Genomic DNA, 16,842 nt, shown 5'->3' on the forward strand with positions numbered 1-16,842 from the left:
ATAATCCTTCAATGTTAACTCCATTATGGTCTTCTCAATCGTTTCCATCATTTCAAAATGGCAGCTAGAGACAATCCGCAGCCTCGTTCTGGAGTCTAGGGCGGATATGGCCGCCCCTGCGCTAACAAAAGAAAAGCAACTAGGCTTGAGCCGCTTCCGGTCCAACTAACTCTTCTCCCCGCCCATTACTGTTATATCGACAGCCGACGCCAGCACCTGCACGTACAAAATGGTAACCAGTTGCCGGGTCTTGACAAAGAATCTTCCGCCAGGGACGCCTCTTTCATTCTAGCATTTAATGTGCCTCAGTTAGAGCGAGAGTAAAATAATATAAAATATTCTCTACATCGAGATTATGAGATGTTTCCTTTACACAGATTAGCCACGGTGATTTTACGCGAACTGTAGGATCCTGGAACTATTTTTGTCAGCGGCACTCGGTGCTTTCAATCGGATAGAACTATAAGGAAGAGTGCAAAAAAAAATCTCTCGCGCGGCGGAAGAATACCAACAATACAATAACGGTTTCTGCGCGTGTTAAACTCCTCTGGAAGGAGGCGAGTCTTAGTGCAGTTTTCTGTGGGGAGGAGGGAAGTTTGATTGTCTGTTCATCTGACGAATCGGATGGGAGCGCGTTGCATGAGTCCCCGCCCCTTTGAACTGGGGGCCAATCTCATGTGGAACTGGGAGGGGCGGAAGGGGGAGTGTGCGCGTGCGGTGTTTTTCTCAGCTGTGGAGAGGTGAACGTGATACAAAAGTGTCGCCGATCGTAGAGGTGCTTGGTTTATCGGGAAGCGGTGGGAGGGTGAGCTATAGAAAGAGGAGAAGGTTTAGGATAAGAGCGAGATTAAAGAAGGAATTTTCCCAGTGTGAAGAAAATAAAGATACACATATATAATTGCGGAGGGGAGTTGGAAAGAAAATAAAGCGGGCGGTGGAAGTTGGGGGGAGGAAAGGGGGGGAGCTTGGACGTACGACCTGAGCCCTGCAACGCTGTGTGTGTGTAGCAGAAGAAAGAGAGCGCTCTGCGGCCAGTGTTACTCGGTTGATGAGCGGGCGCCCGTAATCTTTCTCGTCTTGTCAGGAGCGGCGGAGAAGCTGCGGGACGGGGGCGAAGGGCTGCCGGCATGACACCGCAGGAGAGCTCGCTGCTCTTGGTCGGCCAGAGATTTCTCAGCGTCTCCGGGGAACTCGGCCTGGAGGTTGGCAATGTCTCCGAGTGGCCCTGGGAAGTGGGCAAAATCCGAGCCGTTTCGCACAAGGACGTGAGCAATCGGGACTTGAAGGTAAGCGAGCAGGTAACGGAGCTCCAACGTGATTGTGCTGGCCGGCGCTGTTGCAGGAGCTCCCGCAGGCTTTGGTACGCGCCGCTGATCCATTGTGTGTCCTTGGCCGAGCCCCCTTCTCCCTCCCATCAAACGTGTGAGTGCCTGAGGCGAGCCATCCCCCCCTCCTCCCCCTCATCAAATGTGTGAGTGTCTGATCCACTACCGGAGTCCGAGCGTCTGTGGTTCTTAACGGATGTGATCTCTCTGCTGTGTCTAGCACCCCAAAAAGTATGTGCGTGCGTGAAGCGAGAAACTGAATTTTGGTGGTTTTGCTACTTGTGTACGTGCGGTTTGTAAGAGCGAGAGACTGCCAGAGGGGGATGGGGAGGAGGGGCTGTGCTTAGACTGTAAACTTCAGTTTGTGAGATTCCGACCGAGCCTGACGGATGATAGGGGGTGGGGCTTGGCCGCAAATAGTGCGAAGGTGTAGTTTCAGGGGGGTGTGCTCGTTTAGTGCAGCCATTCATTCGGAGTTTTATTGTGTTATGGGACTCGGTGCTGGGTGGCGTGAAACCCGTTTCATGCCGAGTCCCTATTATGCTCCATGACTGTTTGTTTGAAAGTAAGAATGAAAACAATGAAACTGAAAGCAATGTGAAGGGGGACAGTTAGCCTTTTGGATGCTAAAGATGTATTTAAAAATAAAGCATAGACTTGCCCGACTAATAATTGCAATTGACCAGATATTTTAATGCAATACCTTTTTCGGTCCATGCCATTTGGATCGAACCAAAAACTTTTTCATTTTTTTTTGGTTCGGGTGTGCCATACTTCTAAAATATGCGTATCCCTAGGCAGGGGTTGTAGAGCTGAGCAGTTGGTGTGGATGGGCAGAGTAGATACTCTATGTATGGTCTTTTTCTGTTATGTTCCAATGTATGGATTGTCTTTTTATAATAGCTGTACGCCTATATTTATATAGCCTAGTCCAAAGATTAATAATTAAAGAGATACTCTCAGCATTAACTGTGCCTAATGACATTTTTATGTGGATCTAAAGTTTTAAGTTGATATTTAAAACTAGTTAAGCTAGTGAAAAAACAATTGGTGGGTAACTAAACGTTTTATGATATAAACTTTTGAAGTTTAGCATTCTGTACAAAATGACTTGGTAAAGTTCCTTATAAAGGAGAAAAGAACAGTGCAGAACTATGCGGGATGGAGAGTTTAGAGCTAGTGCGTCTAAAATGTTTTTACAAAGAATGAAAAGTGGGAGATGGCTGATGCAGAGCCTTCATTGACTGACAGCTCCAGCCAAGATAGTGTGTTTTGTATTTTTTGTTTGTTTTTGTTGTGCTAACTATGATAAGCAAAAAAAGTAAGGAAAGTTGTGTGAGCCTGCTGTTTGGATAGTGGTTTACTTTATACTCTCATTTAGGGTTTACTGGCATGGTGGAGCTGGAATTAAAAATTATGCTGCATCCCTGGACTTGGAACCAGTTTCTCCCCACTTCCTTATTCTGGTTCTTTTGATAGGGAAATCTTGCTTAACGAATCTTCAGTGCTGACCTCTGCTCCTCCATGGTTTTCTATCTGCAGGAAAGAGTGCCTGGTGAAGCTACAGTGGTTCACCTCCGTGAAGGAGTCATGAAAGTAGCAGCTAGCCTGGGGCATGTGCAGTGTCAAGACAAAGAGGCAGGTTGAGGCAGATGGGCAAGTTTCTTGTTGAATTTACCAGTCTCTGAAGCTGCATGTAGTTCACTGAAAAATATGCCTTCAGGTTCTGGGAACATACATGAACAGATCTTGAATGCCATTGCCTGGTTAGGGAACTCTACCTCTGGCTTCCTAAAAAATTTGTGTGCCACTTTTGTTGAGACTGGCTCAAGATAGTGGGGGCCATGGTCAGCATCATGAGGGAATTGAAAATAGGGCTCTTTCAATCCAGGCATTTAATTTTGCACTTGTTATTAAAGATAATTTGGCTCTTTGTATTAGAGTAAAGCAATCTGAGAATGCCTTCAGAATGTTTTGTTTTTCTTAAGCAACTACACATCTGGAAAGATATTCAGATTAATAAAAAAGAAACAGATTTTATGATAATAGTTTGACCAATCATGGTCAGGATATAGAATAAAAGCAGTCTCTCCTCTCTTCTGACATCTCTAGTAATGTCTAGATAATCCATAGCTAGCTAGCTGTCCTGCATGACCACATCTTCATTGGATCTATGAGCACTCCTCCCCCCCACATATCACTAGGTATAGGCAGGAGAGCTCCCAAGTCAATTTTCAATATTTCTAGCATAGGCTGAAAGTAGATCTAGCGGGGACATCAAAGTTGACTTGTAAGTTAACAAATTCCTAACCATGCATCAGGAAGGAGTTTCCTTTAGTGCAAGTTTTCTTTACTTTTTAAAAAATAAATCCTATTAATATCGAAATGCTTTGTGTACGTATGCATGCTTATATGTATATTAGAGATGTGCAGTGTGTTTTTTTTTTTTTCCATATAGTGCATACTATCTTGATTTAGTACACACGAAAAATCAGAAGCAAAGAACTTTTTTGGATACACATCACCTTAGATATTTTTGATACTCAACATTTAGTGCCTTTTTTTTTTAATAATCTTTAGAATAACACTTTCCTGGGGACTCTGCATCTGTCTTTTTGGGGTTAAATTATGACATCTAATCAACTTACTTTCAATTTTACTTTTAATGTGGGATTTCATTTTTTTTCTGGCCTGATTTACTTTTTTATACTTTGTGGGCTGTTTAAATATTTGGTAAGCAGGTACTCTTTTTTTCCCCTTTTTGTGTGCATTGACTTTTTTCCCCCACACTTGCTCTCAAATTTATTGTTCTCGTATTTATATTTTTATTGTTCTTTCTTATTTATATATATATAAATTATTTTTATTTTTATTTTTTACAACAACCAGATGTAGTTTTATGGTATTTTCATACTGTTTTAAAATCTCCTTTTAACACACAATGCAGTGGGTCTGTGACCTGTATTCTGTCATGGCTCACTCCATAGGGACAGGAATGTGTGGGTATAATAGTGATTAGATGTACTTTAGGACAGGGTGAGTGTTCTGAGCAGGAGTCTTTGCTTGAAGCAACCACTATTCCCTTTGGGGTGAGCCCTTGGGTTCAGGTGGCTGCCAGGGCTTTTCAGATGCTTGTCAGTCCAGAGTTCTGGAGATCACTGGGGGACCACAGTAGGATGGGAGCAGAAGGCCAGGGTAGGGCTGGAGCAGGAACCAGGAATGCAGAAGGCAGGAACAAGGCCAGGCAGCAAACTGCATGGAGTGACCTTAGTGTTGGACCAACAAAGGTGCAGCCAGCTGGGCTTCTTTATATTGCTGTTGGGACCCATAACTGGTCCAGTAGGAAGCCTTTAGATGTGGGCCTCCTTAAAATTTCTTGCCTTGATATTTATCAGGGGATCTGTATAGCTTCACTCTCCCTGGCTCTGTCACCATGTCTTCTGGTTTGAACACCCAGGGGCATGGGTTTGAGTCTAGCTCTCCCTGACATATTTACAGTATATACTCCTTTATCTAATAAATATTCATCTGTAGAATGTTTTCAGGATGTATAGTCATACTGAAATTTAGAATCTTCAGACCAAAACATTGAATGGATAGATTTGCTATACTTTAATCATGCTTGCCACCACATGTAATTTAGAAAATACATTTTTATACATGGGTACATGTAAGGTATCTTATTTAGTCAATTTATCCAATTGCATAATATGTAAGGCAGAGCTTTCCAAACTTTTCATGTTGGTGACACACTTTTTAGACAAACATAATTTCGGGACACAGTAATTCAGTCTACTAGCAAACCAGAGGTTAAAGGTTAAATGAACAAAATGTATTTCGACAATTTATGTATGTTTCCTTAAATATATACATAATAAAATGTTTCACGACCTATCTTGTGAAAACCTCTCATTTATATTAAAAATATATAATATTCCAAGATTATTGTTATAATTTGAGTAACAATAATAAAACAAAGTTATTGTGTTATTCAATTTACCTCTTTAATGAGATATATGAGCTTGATGGGATGAACACAGCTTTTGAATATTTGGTGTAATAAAAAAGTCCAAAGGGTCTTCTGCGTAATTTTAAAAAGCTGGCCAGTTTCACACTATATAATTATTTGATAGCCTCATTCAACTAATTCTATATGGCTATGAGAGTGAAGTCTGGAATTTATAGGAAGGGACAGAATGTCAATATAAATCCTGCACCTCCAGTTCTCTAACTCTGTGCATCCACTGAAATTCCCCCAAACAATGGAGCTTGGATGTTTCCCTTACAGCTCATCATACTAAAAGATATTTTCAAAGTCTGGTGTCACCTCACAGTAACAGCAGCACAAACACCTTTCACTGCCAGGCACATTGTGAACTAACACAAAACCACGCAAAAAAGACACTCAAAATCTATACTGCAATCCCATCATAACATAACAGTAATAACACCAAGGACTCAAACAACAATAACCTTACCTGTGAAAAAGCAAGGGTAAATATTACACTGGGTCCTAGAATACCAATACACCACCTACTGAGGAAACAAAACAAACCAGATTGCTATAGATCCCTATGCTAGCAGAATCTCTCATCATGGTCACACACACAGAGCAGAGACAGACCCTCACCAAATACAGAATACAAAATAAAGGAGCACAAATTAGACAAAAACTGAAATGGAAACCCCAAGAAGCCAGACTCTGTGTATTAACAATAAAACAAATAAAATCAAGAAACATAAAGCATCAATTACAATAGTAAAAACCATACTAATAAAAGAATATTTTAAAACTACTAATAAATAGAATTTCTATTAAAATCATATACATTTTTTACAATTTCCCAAGCACCAATAAAATGTTTCAAAACAGCACATATATCAAATAACACCCAATAATTAAAACTAATAAGGATTTTAAAAAGCCCCTGCTGTCCATACATGGGAGCTCTTGATTTCCAGTCACCCTGATATTGTCAAGGATTCGGAGGTTATCCTCTCTCTCACACATTCTCACATGTCCATTCTCTCTCACATATACACTGTCACATACATACACATTCATGCACTTATACTCACCATAACATCTCGCTCTCACAGACACTGACACTCTCTCCCCCTCCACACACACCCCCCACAAAAACTCTTACTCCCCTGGATTTTCTCATACACACTCATGCTCTCGCTCTCTCTGGCTCCCTCATATACATACAAACACACACACACCCAGGCAAGCTCCCAGTCATTCTCACACTCTGAAGCTGACCCCCAGACAGGCTCTCATTCATTTTCACACCACTCCCTCACCATCCCCCAGGCATGCACACATTCATTCTCACACACACAGACCCCCAGGCAGGCACCAGTTCATTCTCACACACAGGCAGGCACCTATTCTCACACATACAAACCCCAGGAAGACACCCATACATTCTCATACACACACACCCTCAGGCAGGCACCCATGCATTCACACACATATACCCCCAGGCAGATTCCCATTTATACACATGCACACACTAAAGGCAGACCCCCTCTCTTTCTTTTGCCAGCAACCTCGGAGCCTCTCTCATTCCTCTGCTGCCACTGTCACTGATGCCGCATGGCTATTGGGGAGGTGCTGATTGCTGCTATTGGCACTGATGCCCATTCTGCTGCCTCCTCTGTGCAGGCCCTGTGGGTTTCCATGTCCTCCATGTTGATCTCGTACATTGTGAGATCCGCATAGAGAAAGTGCTACTCTTGCACATTACCAAAGATTACATGTGCCAATCAGTAAAATAATTTTTTTTTTTTAACCTTTGCTGTCTGATCTTAGTTTTCTAATCAGTTGGTCACAGGCTTTTTTGTTCCACCTCCCCTTTCTTATTTTTTTGCCAATTCCTTTTCATATTGTCTTTTTTCTATTTCTTTTCTCTCCATCTATCTTCTTCCCTCAAACATACAATCAGGTTCTCATTCTCACGTGCTTGCTCTCACTCTCACATGCTCATTCATACACAGTCTCTCTCTTGCACATGCTGTGACTCTCACACACCCAGGCTCTCTCTCACTCCCACATGCTGTCTTGCTCAAGCACAGGTTCTCATTATCACATGCTGTCTCTCTCACACACACACAGGCTCTCAATGCTATCTCTGCAAACATTCAGGTCCTCACTCCCACATACAATCTCTCAACTCATCTCATACACACACTCTACGGGTCCTCAGCCTCTCTCTTACCTTGGGCCTCCTCTTCATGGGTCGCTGCAGGAAGGGCTCTGCAGCGGCCCTGATCTTCTCGGGCCAATCCGCGGTGGGGAACCTGCTACCGGGCCGCCTCCTCTTCTCAGCCCGCTGCAACAACGCTGCTCCTCTTCTGCACGCAGCTGATGCTGCTCCTCCTCCTTCCTGCTCATGCGGCTCCGGCAACATTTTTCTTCCGGGGCCTCGTGGGCAGGAAGGAGGAGGAGCACCTGCACGTTTAGACGTGACCTTTTTCTTCGGGCCGTGGTGACGTGAGCTCCACCACGGCCCTGCCGATCATCCTGCTGTGTGTCTCCGGCCCACAGCACAGCGATTCTTCACTGCTCAGCCGCCAGTGGGATGAGGTCCACCGGTGGCCGCATTGGCTCCCACTTGCCGGTGTGTCACGTGCACCGGGCTTGCGCGACACACCGGCACACTGCAGGCGACACACTAAAGTGTCGTGACACATACTTTGGAAAGCTCTGATGTAAGGTTTAGTCAGGATAGATCTGTACAGAACTTATGCATAATCTTCTTTTTTTTTTTTTTAAGGAAGAATATTTTTTACTGTTTCATCTCATAAGTATGTGTTTTTTTTGTTTTGTTATGTTTTAGTAATGGTGCCCTTAGATTTCTTTTTCTGTTCTAGGTGTGTGTTGAATTTGATGATGAGTCCTGGGAGAAGAGAAGATGGATAGAACTTTACGACCATCAGCTGAAGGCTTTTCTGATAGAATACAATTTAGTACTGGCAGAAAGAAGACTCCCAGGCAGTAATACGGACACTGTTCAGTGGCCTGCAATGGCAAGTATAAAATCTTTAGTTTTGTACTTGGTTCAGGAGGAGCACGCCAGAGAAGTTTCATCATAGAACCAGCAATACCTTTGCTAAAATTACAATTGAAATATAGAAATTAATCATATTAAACGTTTTATTTTCTATAGTCATTCTCTTTCTAGTCATTGAAGATTTTTGAAACCTTTATTTGTACAGAAGTTAATGTTTTGCAGATATATTTGTGCACCAGTTAGTCAAAGATTAGTCCTAACTGATCTCTGGAATTGTGCAGCATGGGGTATGCTAAGTTGAGGCTGGAAAGGAGGCCATGATTTAGCTTTTGTTGGAAGACTCCATAAATTAATGGGATTGAAACCTTGAGAAGATACAGCACAGGAAACTGAGTAACACTGATTTGGCTAATATGTGAAGCATTTGGGATGACCAGCTCTGAGCTGCAGAAAATGCAGTATCGGCCACTTTACAATCTCTCAACCTCATCCCTTTTTCTTATTTGCAAAGATGTTCCAGAGATGTTGGTCCCTTACAGAAAAAGGCAATAAAACTGCAGCAAGTGTGTAATGTTAGTGTGACCGGAAAACCAAAAAGCCAAAAATGCCCCCAGTTCCATTGTGATCTTATTTCTCAACTTTTTTTCTGTCAGGACATAACTTACAGGATGATACTCACATGTATGACATACTTAACCCCATGATGATCATGAGTTCAGTATTTACTTTGCAACCAAAGGAGTCCCCCATCGATGAGTATAGAGCAGAACTAGGACAGTCTTGTACAACTCATCATACAGAAAAGAGATGCTGATTCTGGTGTTCTCAGTAACACAAAAGCCCTCTATTACCAGACACTTTGGGATGTTGTTTTCTTTCAGGTTTTGTATTTTTACACACTGCACATGTAGACCAAACCTCTTACCATAGCAACATCTTCCCTAAAGATGCAAACAGCAATAGCCCTACCTGTATATCCTATTGAGAAAATGCAAGAAATTAGACATCCCTATAAACTAAAATACCTGACCTCGGTCACACATACAAAAAATACAGACCAGTCTTCATCAAATACTGAATAAAATTAAATTACAAATGTGAAAACAAAATGGAATGGAAACTCCAAGAAGCCCCTCTGCATGCATTATGAAACATGGGAACTAGAAACAGAATATATTTTCTTCTGCACTAAGCAAAGTTCAAAGATAAAAAAAGAAATGCACATAGCCAAAATTGACATGTCTTTTACACAGTCATTTCCCCTTCTGCTCCCATCTACTTGCTTTCGATCATCCTTTCACAAGCTCATAATTGACCAGCATTCATGACCCCCTACTACCTCTTACCTCTTCCTACTCAGCATCCACCGATCTTCTCATTCCCCCCCCCCCCCAAGCTTCCAGCCTGCAGGCAAGCCTTCAGTCCAGTCCAGAGCGTCCCTTTTTCTTTACTGGCAGCAGATGAAGACAAACATTGGGGAGAGGAGGATGAAGAGGCAGCAGACATCTGCAGTGGATTGTGTGTAGAGCACGTACTTGTCTCCCTTGTGTTCCTGTTGTCTGTCACTTCTGTGCCTCGCTGGTGAAGAGAGCATCAACAGCCTCCATCCTGTTTCCGGTGGGTGAGATAAAGTTGTCCTTTTTGGGGTTCAAAAGAGATGGAGTCAGCAATGTCTCTTTCTGAGCTGGGAGGAAGAGGAGGGAGCAGGCTCCCACTAGGCAAGAAAAAGGAAGTGAGCGTCATGTCCGATAAGAGAAGTTGGCCAATTTCTTCCCAGGCTGACGAGAGAGGAGCCTCCTTCCTCTGCAGCATAGCTCCCAAGATCTTGCAGCATACCTGTTGAGAACCACTGTTCTAAATTAGGCTCTTTGAGTTAGGATTAAAATGTCACCAGATGCATTCTGCAGAGTGTTTTTTGATGTTGTGAGAAGGTTCAATATTTCTTTTCAGTCAAATGTTGATTGTTCCATAAATCTCACTGCCACAGCAGATGTACATTTCTCTATTCCACACTGTTAAGAACTTACTTTGACCCCTTAGTTTATAAAATTCTGTTCAGGGAGGTTATTTAGTTTTGCTGAGTAGATTATTCAGCTATTGCTATAGTGTTCAATTGGTGTTAACACTTCTGTAGTTCCTCAGTTCCTGCATGATTGGGGGAGAATATTTTGAAAGTTGGATTTTTGGTGGTTGGTTGGCTGTGTGCAAGATTAGGTGAACAGCCAAAAGATAGTAATTTACTAGGGGTGATTTGCCACAATCTGAATTGTCCATTGGTTTTGTAGGTGGCTTCATTGATGGTGAGTTACTTTGAATTATATCATTGAATGTGAGGGGGCTTAATCTTCTATATAAATAAAAATGTTAAATAGTTTGGACAAAATCGCTAATCTCAGAAACCACTGAACCGATTGCTTTCAAATTTGGACACAACCTTCATTTCGCGTACAGGAAGGTTCTTCTGTACTTACATTACAGATATGTCACACCTGTGACAGGTAAAATAGGTTTAAAATTTTTTTCCAGAAAACAGCGGCATCTGCTGGACGTAAGGGCCATCTGTTACATATTACACTAACACGCTACACTAATTATTTCGCCAGTCCAGGTCCACGTTTCTCTTCCATTTTAACACATTCGCGCACTTTTTTCGCCGGAAGATAACTATTTCCTTTACAGTTAAAATACACCCACCACCCTCCTCACACCCCCCACACACATGCTAAATTTATTTACTTCCCAGGCCCTCACAACACACACAAAACCTGACAGAAGTCCGGGAGGCTCCAGCGGGGGGCCAGGACCGGTCCGGGACACACCACCTGCACTACGGCCGTCAGCTGCCAGCAATCAACATGGCGCCTACGGCCCTTTTCCTTACTATGCCACTCGGGGACACCAATGGCGGCAGTAGCCTATGTGACATAGTAAGGGCGAGGGCTCCTCGACGCCATTTTCAGGACTGGCACCAGGCGGACCTTTGCCCTTACTATGTCAGAGGACCTTCCGCTGCCATTGCTCCACCCCACTGACATAGTAAGGGCAAAGGGCCGTCTGAACCCGTTTCAGTGCTCGCAGCCGACGGACTAATGCCAATACATCGCTCCCGGACCGCTCCTGAACGCCCGCTCCACCGACTGACATTTTTATCAGGTCTCGGGGGGGGGGGGTGGGTGGGTCTGGAGGGTGGGGGGGTAGTAACGAATTTATTGCGAACATCTTGGGGAGGGGTCACGAGGGGGGAGGTACGTTTCATTCATTCAGCAACTCTGGGGGGGGGGCAGGGGGGTGGGCTACTGTTTTTCGCGAGGCTGGGGGAGGGGGGGGCAGGAGAGTGTGGAGTGGTTTAAGAGAACTTTTCTCATAGTGTTGTTTTTTGGGGGAAGGGCGAGGTTCACACACAAATATATACACTAAACTTGCACGATCTCGGGAAAGCACCAAAATAGCTCTCCCCAGACCACAAAACAAATTTGGAAGTGCAAATTTGTTTAGGCACTCCCCTATTTGGCTACATAACGCGCACAGACGCCCAGGGACAGACCACATGTAGCACCAACAATTTTAATTTCCCAGGTCTTGGGAGGGGGCAGGAGGGTGGGGGGTTATTATTTGATTTAAAGGGTTGGGATTGGGTTTTTTTTTTTGGGGGGGTGGGGGTGGTTCCCACAGAAATAGAAAGACAAATGTTTTCTGATCTGAAGGGTAGGCAGTAGGCGGGGGGAGGTGACAGTGAGGGGAGGGAGAATGAGGGGGGAGGTGAGTGTCAGGGGAGGGAGAATGAGGGGAGAGGTGAGTGTGAGGGGAGAGAGTTGGAGTGGGGACAGGGGAGGGAAGGGGGGGGTGAGTGACCAAGGGGGAGGAGGATGATTGACTGAGGTAAATGAGCAAGGGGAAGAGGGAGGGAGGGTAAAGAACCTGACTCTGCCACTGCAACGTGTGGCCGGGTACCGCTAGTACTTTCATGAAAAAGGATTAAAAATCTGAATTATCTGTTAGGTTTTTAGAGATGGTCAAATGGCAGTTAAGATTTAATGTGGAAAGTGCAGTCACTCATTTGAAGTGCAGAAATTGGAGGAAGCAGTATATGAGGAATAAGGAGCTGATGTGCACGGATTGGGAAATAAACTTTAAGGTGATGATATCACATTATTTTGCTACTCAAAATTAGACAAGTGGCCAAAGCCAGAAGAATGTTGGGTTGCATGTGGAGAGGTATAACTAGCAGAAAAAAGGAGATATAGGTCTTTTGAGGCATCAAGTGGAATACTGTGTTCCATTCTAGAGGCTGTATCTCCAGAAAAGAGAAGCTAGAGGTGGTCCAACAAAGGAGAACTGAAATGGTGTGGGGTCTGCTTCAAAAGCCATATAAAACTGATGTACCTGACTATGTACCCTAGATGGGGGGGAAATATGATAAACATTTAAATAACTGGAAGTTATCAACGGTGCACAAAAGGCAAACTTTTTTTTTTTTTTTACATGTAGGCCATCGCTGTGATGGGTTTTGGGTCAGGTATGAGAGGAGAGCTTGGGTAGAAGACAGTTAAGGAGAAAGTTGGTGTTGCCAATTTTATATGCATATCAAAAGATGATCACGCGACTGGGTAGATTGGATAGGCCATTTTGTTTTGTTCATTCAATTTTTATATTTTGCCTCTTCCACATTTGTGTACAGAGTGGATTACAATCTTTCATCATTTACTATGTTACTATTTCTTAGCGTCTGAATCCAGGACCCCACTGGGTTATGCACCTCTACCAGGAGATGGAGCATACTGATGTCAGTCTGTATACCCCTGCTTTGACATCAACCTGCCAGGATTCTCAGTCTCCAGCAGATGGTGGATGTGCATCTCCCCAACTGGGGATTGCTTTACTTTGAAAAGGAGAAATAAAATGAAAATTAATTTGCCCTGCTCTCCTGAGGTGATACCAAATGGCTCCTCCCCCAGTTGAGAATTCCTGAGGTGATTTCTGTGGTCCATCAGATGAGTGCCTTGGTCTGTAGCTGGTTGTTCAGCCGGTGTGGACTTAGCTGTTAAACAGTTGAAAGGCAGTGGGTGCAGGAAGCCAAGCATGGTGGTGACTGTACGTGCCCTTCCCCTCGCAGCCTGAGACAGTTTCTGTAAGCAGCCAGGAAGGGCTAAGCTCAGGTATTTTAGGAAAAGAAAATTAGAGAAAGAGGAAGGCTTTTTATGTAGGGTTTCCTCCTTCGTCTGGTCTCTGTGCCCGGCTTGCTGTTCCAATGGAAAAATCCCATTTTTGTTTCCTTGCATAAGGCCTTTTGTTTTTTCTCTGTGATGGAGGCCATTTAAGAATTGATCTTGAGTGGGGCGCTCCAGAGACTAAATTCAAAGGGGATCTGGTTTTGGATGCCTGTACCCTCTGAATCCGGTGGTGAGAGAGCATTTGTTTTCTGAAGGTGGATGCACTTATTTGTGCAGTCTCCAAGCGGAGGACTATTCCTGTGGAAGAGGAAGGATGTACATAATAGGCTTGAGGCTACCCTTAAGCAAGCCTTTGAAGCAGTGGCAATGACCTTCGAGAGAGCTTCTTGTTGTTCCCTGGTGGCTTGCTCTTGTTTACTTCTCTCTCTCAGGAGGTCAGTGACTCGGGTGAATTCTAGGGCAGTTATGGAACCAGCAGCTGCCGCCTTGGCAGATGTTGACTGCGATTTTTGCCAGCATCTCAGCCAGAAGGGTAGCTTCAATAATAGTGGCCAGGCGGCAGGATTGGCTGAGAAATTGGTCAGCTGATATGATCTCCAAGGCTAACCCCACAAAATTGCCCTTTAAAGGTTTGTTTTTGTTTTGGAGCAAGTTGGAAAAATTGGTTGCTTGATTGCCGGAGGATAAGAAACAGGCGCCGCACTCCTTTTAGCATGAGAGGTTGAGCTAGGGGATCCAAGCGTTTTCAACCCTATAGAGGAGCGACCTTTCAGAGGACTTGGCTGTTCTGTAGGTTGCGGTCCTTTCATCCCAGACAATCCAGATGGGGCCTGTGCTCGGGTAACGGAACCTCCAGAGCCTCCCAAGGAAATTGCCGACTCGCCCCTGGGAACATGATAGGGGGATGCCTCTTTTTGTCTGAGGTGGGTCAAGATCACAATGGATCAATGGGTCCTGGAAGTGATATGAGGATATGCGCTGGAGTTTTCGCAGTGTTCTTCAGGACATGTTCATGGTGTCTCACTGCCATTCCCCGCAGAAGAAGCAGGTGGTGGAGGGTATATTAGCAAGGCTTCTCAATCTGAGGGCTGTGGTTCCTGTGCCCACGTTTCAAGAAAATATAGGGTGATATTCCATTTATTTTGTTGTGCCCAAGATGGAGGGATCTTTTCATCCGATCCTCGATCTCAAAAGGGTCAACCTTCATCTGCAGGTGACTCATTTTCACATGGAAACTTTGCACTCTGTGATAATGACTATATAGTCAGAATTTCTGACATCTCGATCTGTCGAGGTGTATCTTAACATTCCCATCTGACTAGAGCATCAACGTTTTCTGAGTTTCACAATTCTGGGTCACCATTATCAGTTTCGGGCACTGCCTTTTGGTCTGGCCACCACTCTCAGGTGGTAGTAGTAACAGCAGCAGAGTTGGGAGAGGATGGGATCGTAGTATCCCCATAATTGGATGTCTGGCTGATTCAAGCCAACTGTATGGAAGAGAGCTGCCTGGTGACCCACAAGATGATCTCCCTGTTGCAGGAGCTCAGCTGGGTAGTGAATCTGGCCAAGATTAGTCTTTGGCCTGCTCAATCATTGGAATATCTCAGGTTTTGGTTCGCCATGAAGCAAGGCAAGGTTTTCCTGCCGGAAGCTTGTATTCAGAAGCAGATGGCACAGCTGTGTCTAATGTTCTGCGCCTGACTGTGTGGTCCTACCTACAAGTGCTTGGTTTAATGGCAACAACCCTGGAAGTGATGCCATGGGCGAGGGCACATATGTATCCTCTCCAGCGCTCCCTGCTGCCTTGGAGTCTGCAGTCTCAAGACTATTCGATTTGGCTCAATCTGCCGATGGAAGTCTCCTCTCAACTGCAGTGGTGGCTACAAGCAGATCTAAGGAAGGGGGTTTCCCTAGCATCTCCGGATTGGCTAGTACTCACGACGGATGCTGGAATGCAGAAGAGTCTCTCTGGAACCTCAATCGGCTGGAAGCCAGGGTGGTCCAGTTGGCATGTTTACAGTTCGGCAATTTACAGGGTAGAGCGGTCCGGGTAATGTCAGACAATGCAATGACTGTGACTTATGTCAGTCAGCAGAGAGGAACCAAGAACCAGCAAGTGTTGCAGGAAATAGATCAACTTATGGAATGGGCCAAAGTGCATCTCCAGATCTCAGCCTTGTACATAGCAGGAAAAGACAATGTAAGAGCAGACTTTCTCAGCAGGGAGAGTCTGGACAAAGGACAATGGATGTTGTCAGACCAGGCATTTTCAGCTGAATCTGGTCGCTGGTGTCTTCAGTTTTTAGATCTGCTGGTGACATATTGCAATGCGAAAGTTCTTCGATTCTTCAGTTCAGGAGAGATCCAAAGTCATTGGGGATTGATGCTCTTGTGCCAGAGTGGCTGGAAGACAAGTTGCTGTATGCCTTTCCTCTATGGCCCATGTTGGGCAGGTTGATTCGGAAGGTTGAGCACTGCAGAGTAATGGTGCTTTTGGTTGCTCCAGATTGCCCATGAGACCATGGTATGTTGATCTGCAGCAACTCCTGATGGCTTGCCCCTTCAACTTCCGGTACACGGAATCTGTTCTTCATGAAGATCAGATTCAATTTTTTTTCTTATGAATTGGCCCTTGAAAGGGCTTGCTTGCTGAAATGTGGATACTCTTTGGCAGTGATTTCCACCTTGCTAAGAGCTAGAAAGTTCTCCTCTTCCTTAGCTTATGTGCAGGTTTGGCAAGTATTTGAGGTGTGAAGCTGTGCCTTGTTCAGTCAAGATCCCGCTCCTTTTGGAATTTTTGCAGGATGGGTTGAATAAAGGGTTAAATTAGGGTTCCCCTGGTCTCTGTGCTCGGTGTGTGAAGTGATAGTTGTGCCCTCCTCCGGTAAAGTCTAGGGGATGGGGGCAGCCTGGTGGGTTGAGCAGCTCTTGCGGTTAGGCCCCTCTCTAAGGCTTGTCTGGCTGCAGTGGCGTTTTTGCAAGTCTTTTTTGTACACCGAATACTGCTCTCTACAGTTCCATTGGATCATGCTTGTTCGGCCTGCTGGGTGTTTGGTTAGGCGTTGCGATGGGCACTCTGGGAGGTGCTCCTACTTTACTCCTGGGGGAATTCTGCGCACAAAAACTGAAAATTCTGTAAACTTTATATTGGTCAAAATAACACAATTTACATGACAATCTTTAATAACTTTTTTCTGTAATAATTTAAAATGTAATTACTTACAGTGAATTTCTAGGAAAATTCTGCAACTTTAAGAGTGTCCTTTTCTCACTCTCATGCACACATACATCCCCACATACAGGGCCTTCTCTCTTGCATACACA

The 16,842-nt window shown here is 44.4% G+C and overlaps 1 protein-coding gene across 4 annotated transcripts in view; it reads left to right on the forward strand.

Moving 5' to 3' along the window:
* The first annotated feature begins 213 nt into the window (after positions 1 to 213).
* KDM3A (lysine demethylase 3A) overlaps positions 214 to 16,842 on the forward strand; it is a 546,931-nt gene continuing 530,302 nt past the window's right edge. Inside the window, exons 1-3 of one of the 4 annotated variants that reach the window (XM_029592841.1) lie at positions 214 to 232; positions 1,085 to 1,286; positions 8,205 to 8,360. In XM_029592841.1, the coding sequence (XP_029448701.1) occupies positions 1,128 to 1,286; positions 8,205 to 8,360 (315 nt within the window). In that variant the 5' untranslated portion in view covers positions 214 to 232; positions 1,085 to 1,127. The other 3 variants (XM_029592851.1, XM_029592832.1, XM_029592861.1) reach the window with 3 other exon arrangements.

The sequence above is a fragment of the Rhinatrema bivittatum genome, chromosome 1, assembly GCF_901001135.1.
Source record: "Rhinatrema bivittatum chromosome 1, aRhiBiv1.1, whole genome shotgun sequence".
In the NCBI taxonomy this organism is placed as follows: Eukaryota; Metazoa; Chordata; class Amphibia; order Gymnophiona; family Rhinatrematidae; genus Rhinatrema; species Rhinatrema bivittatum.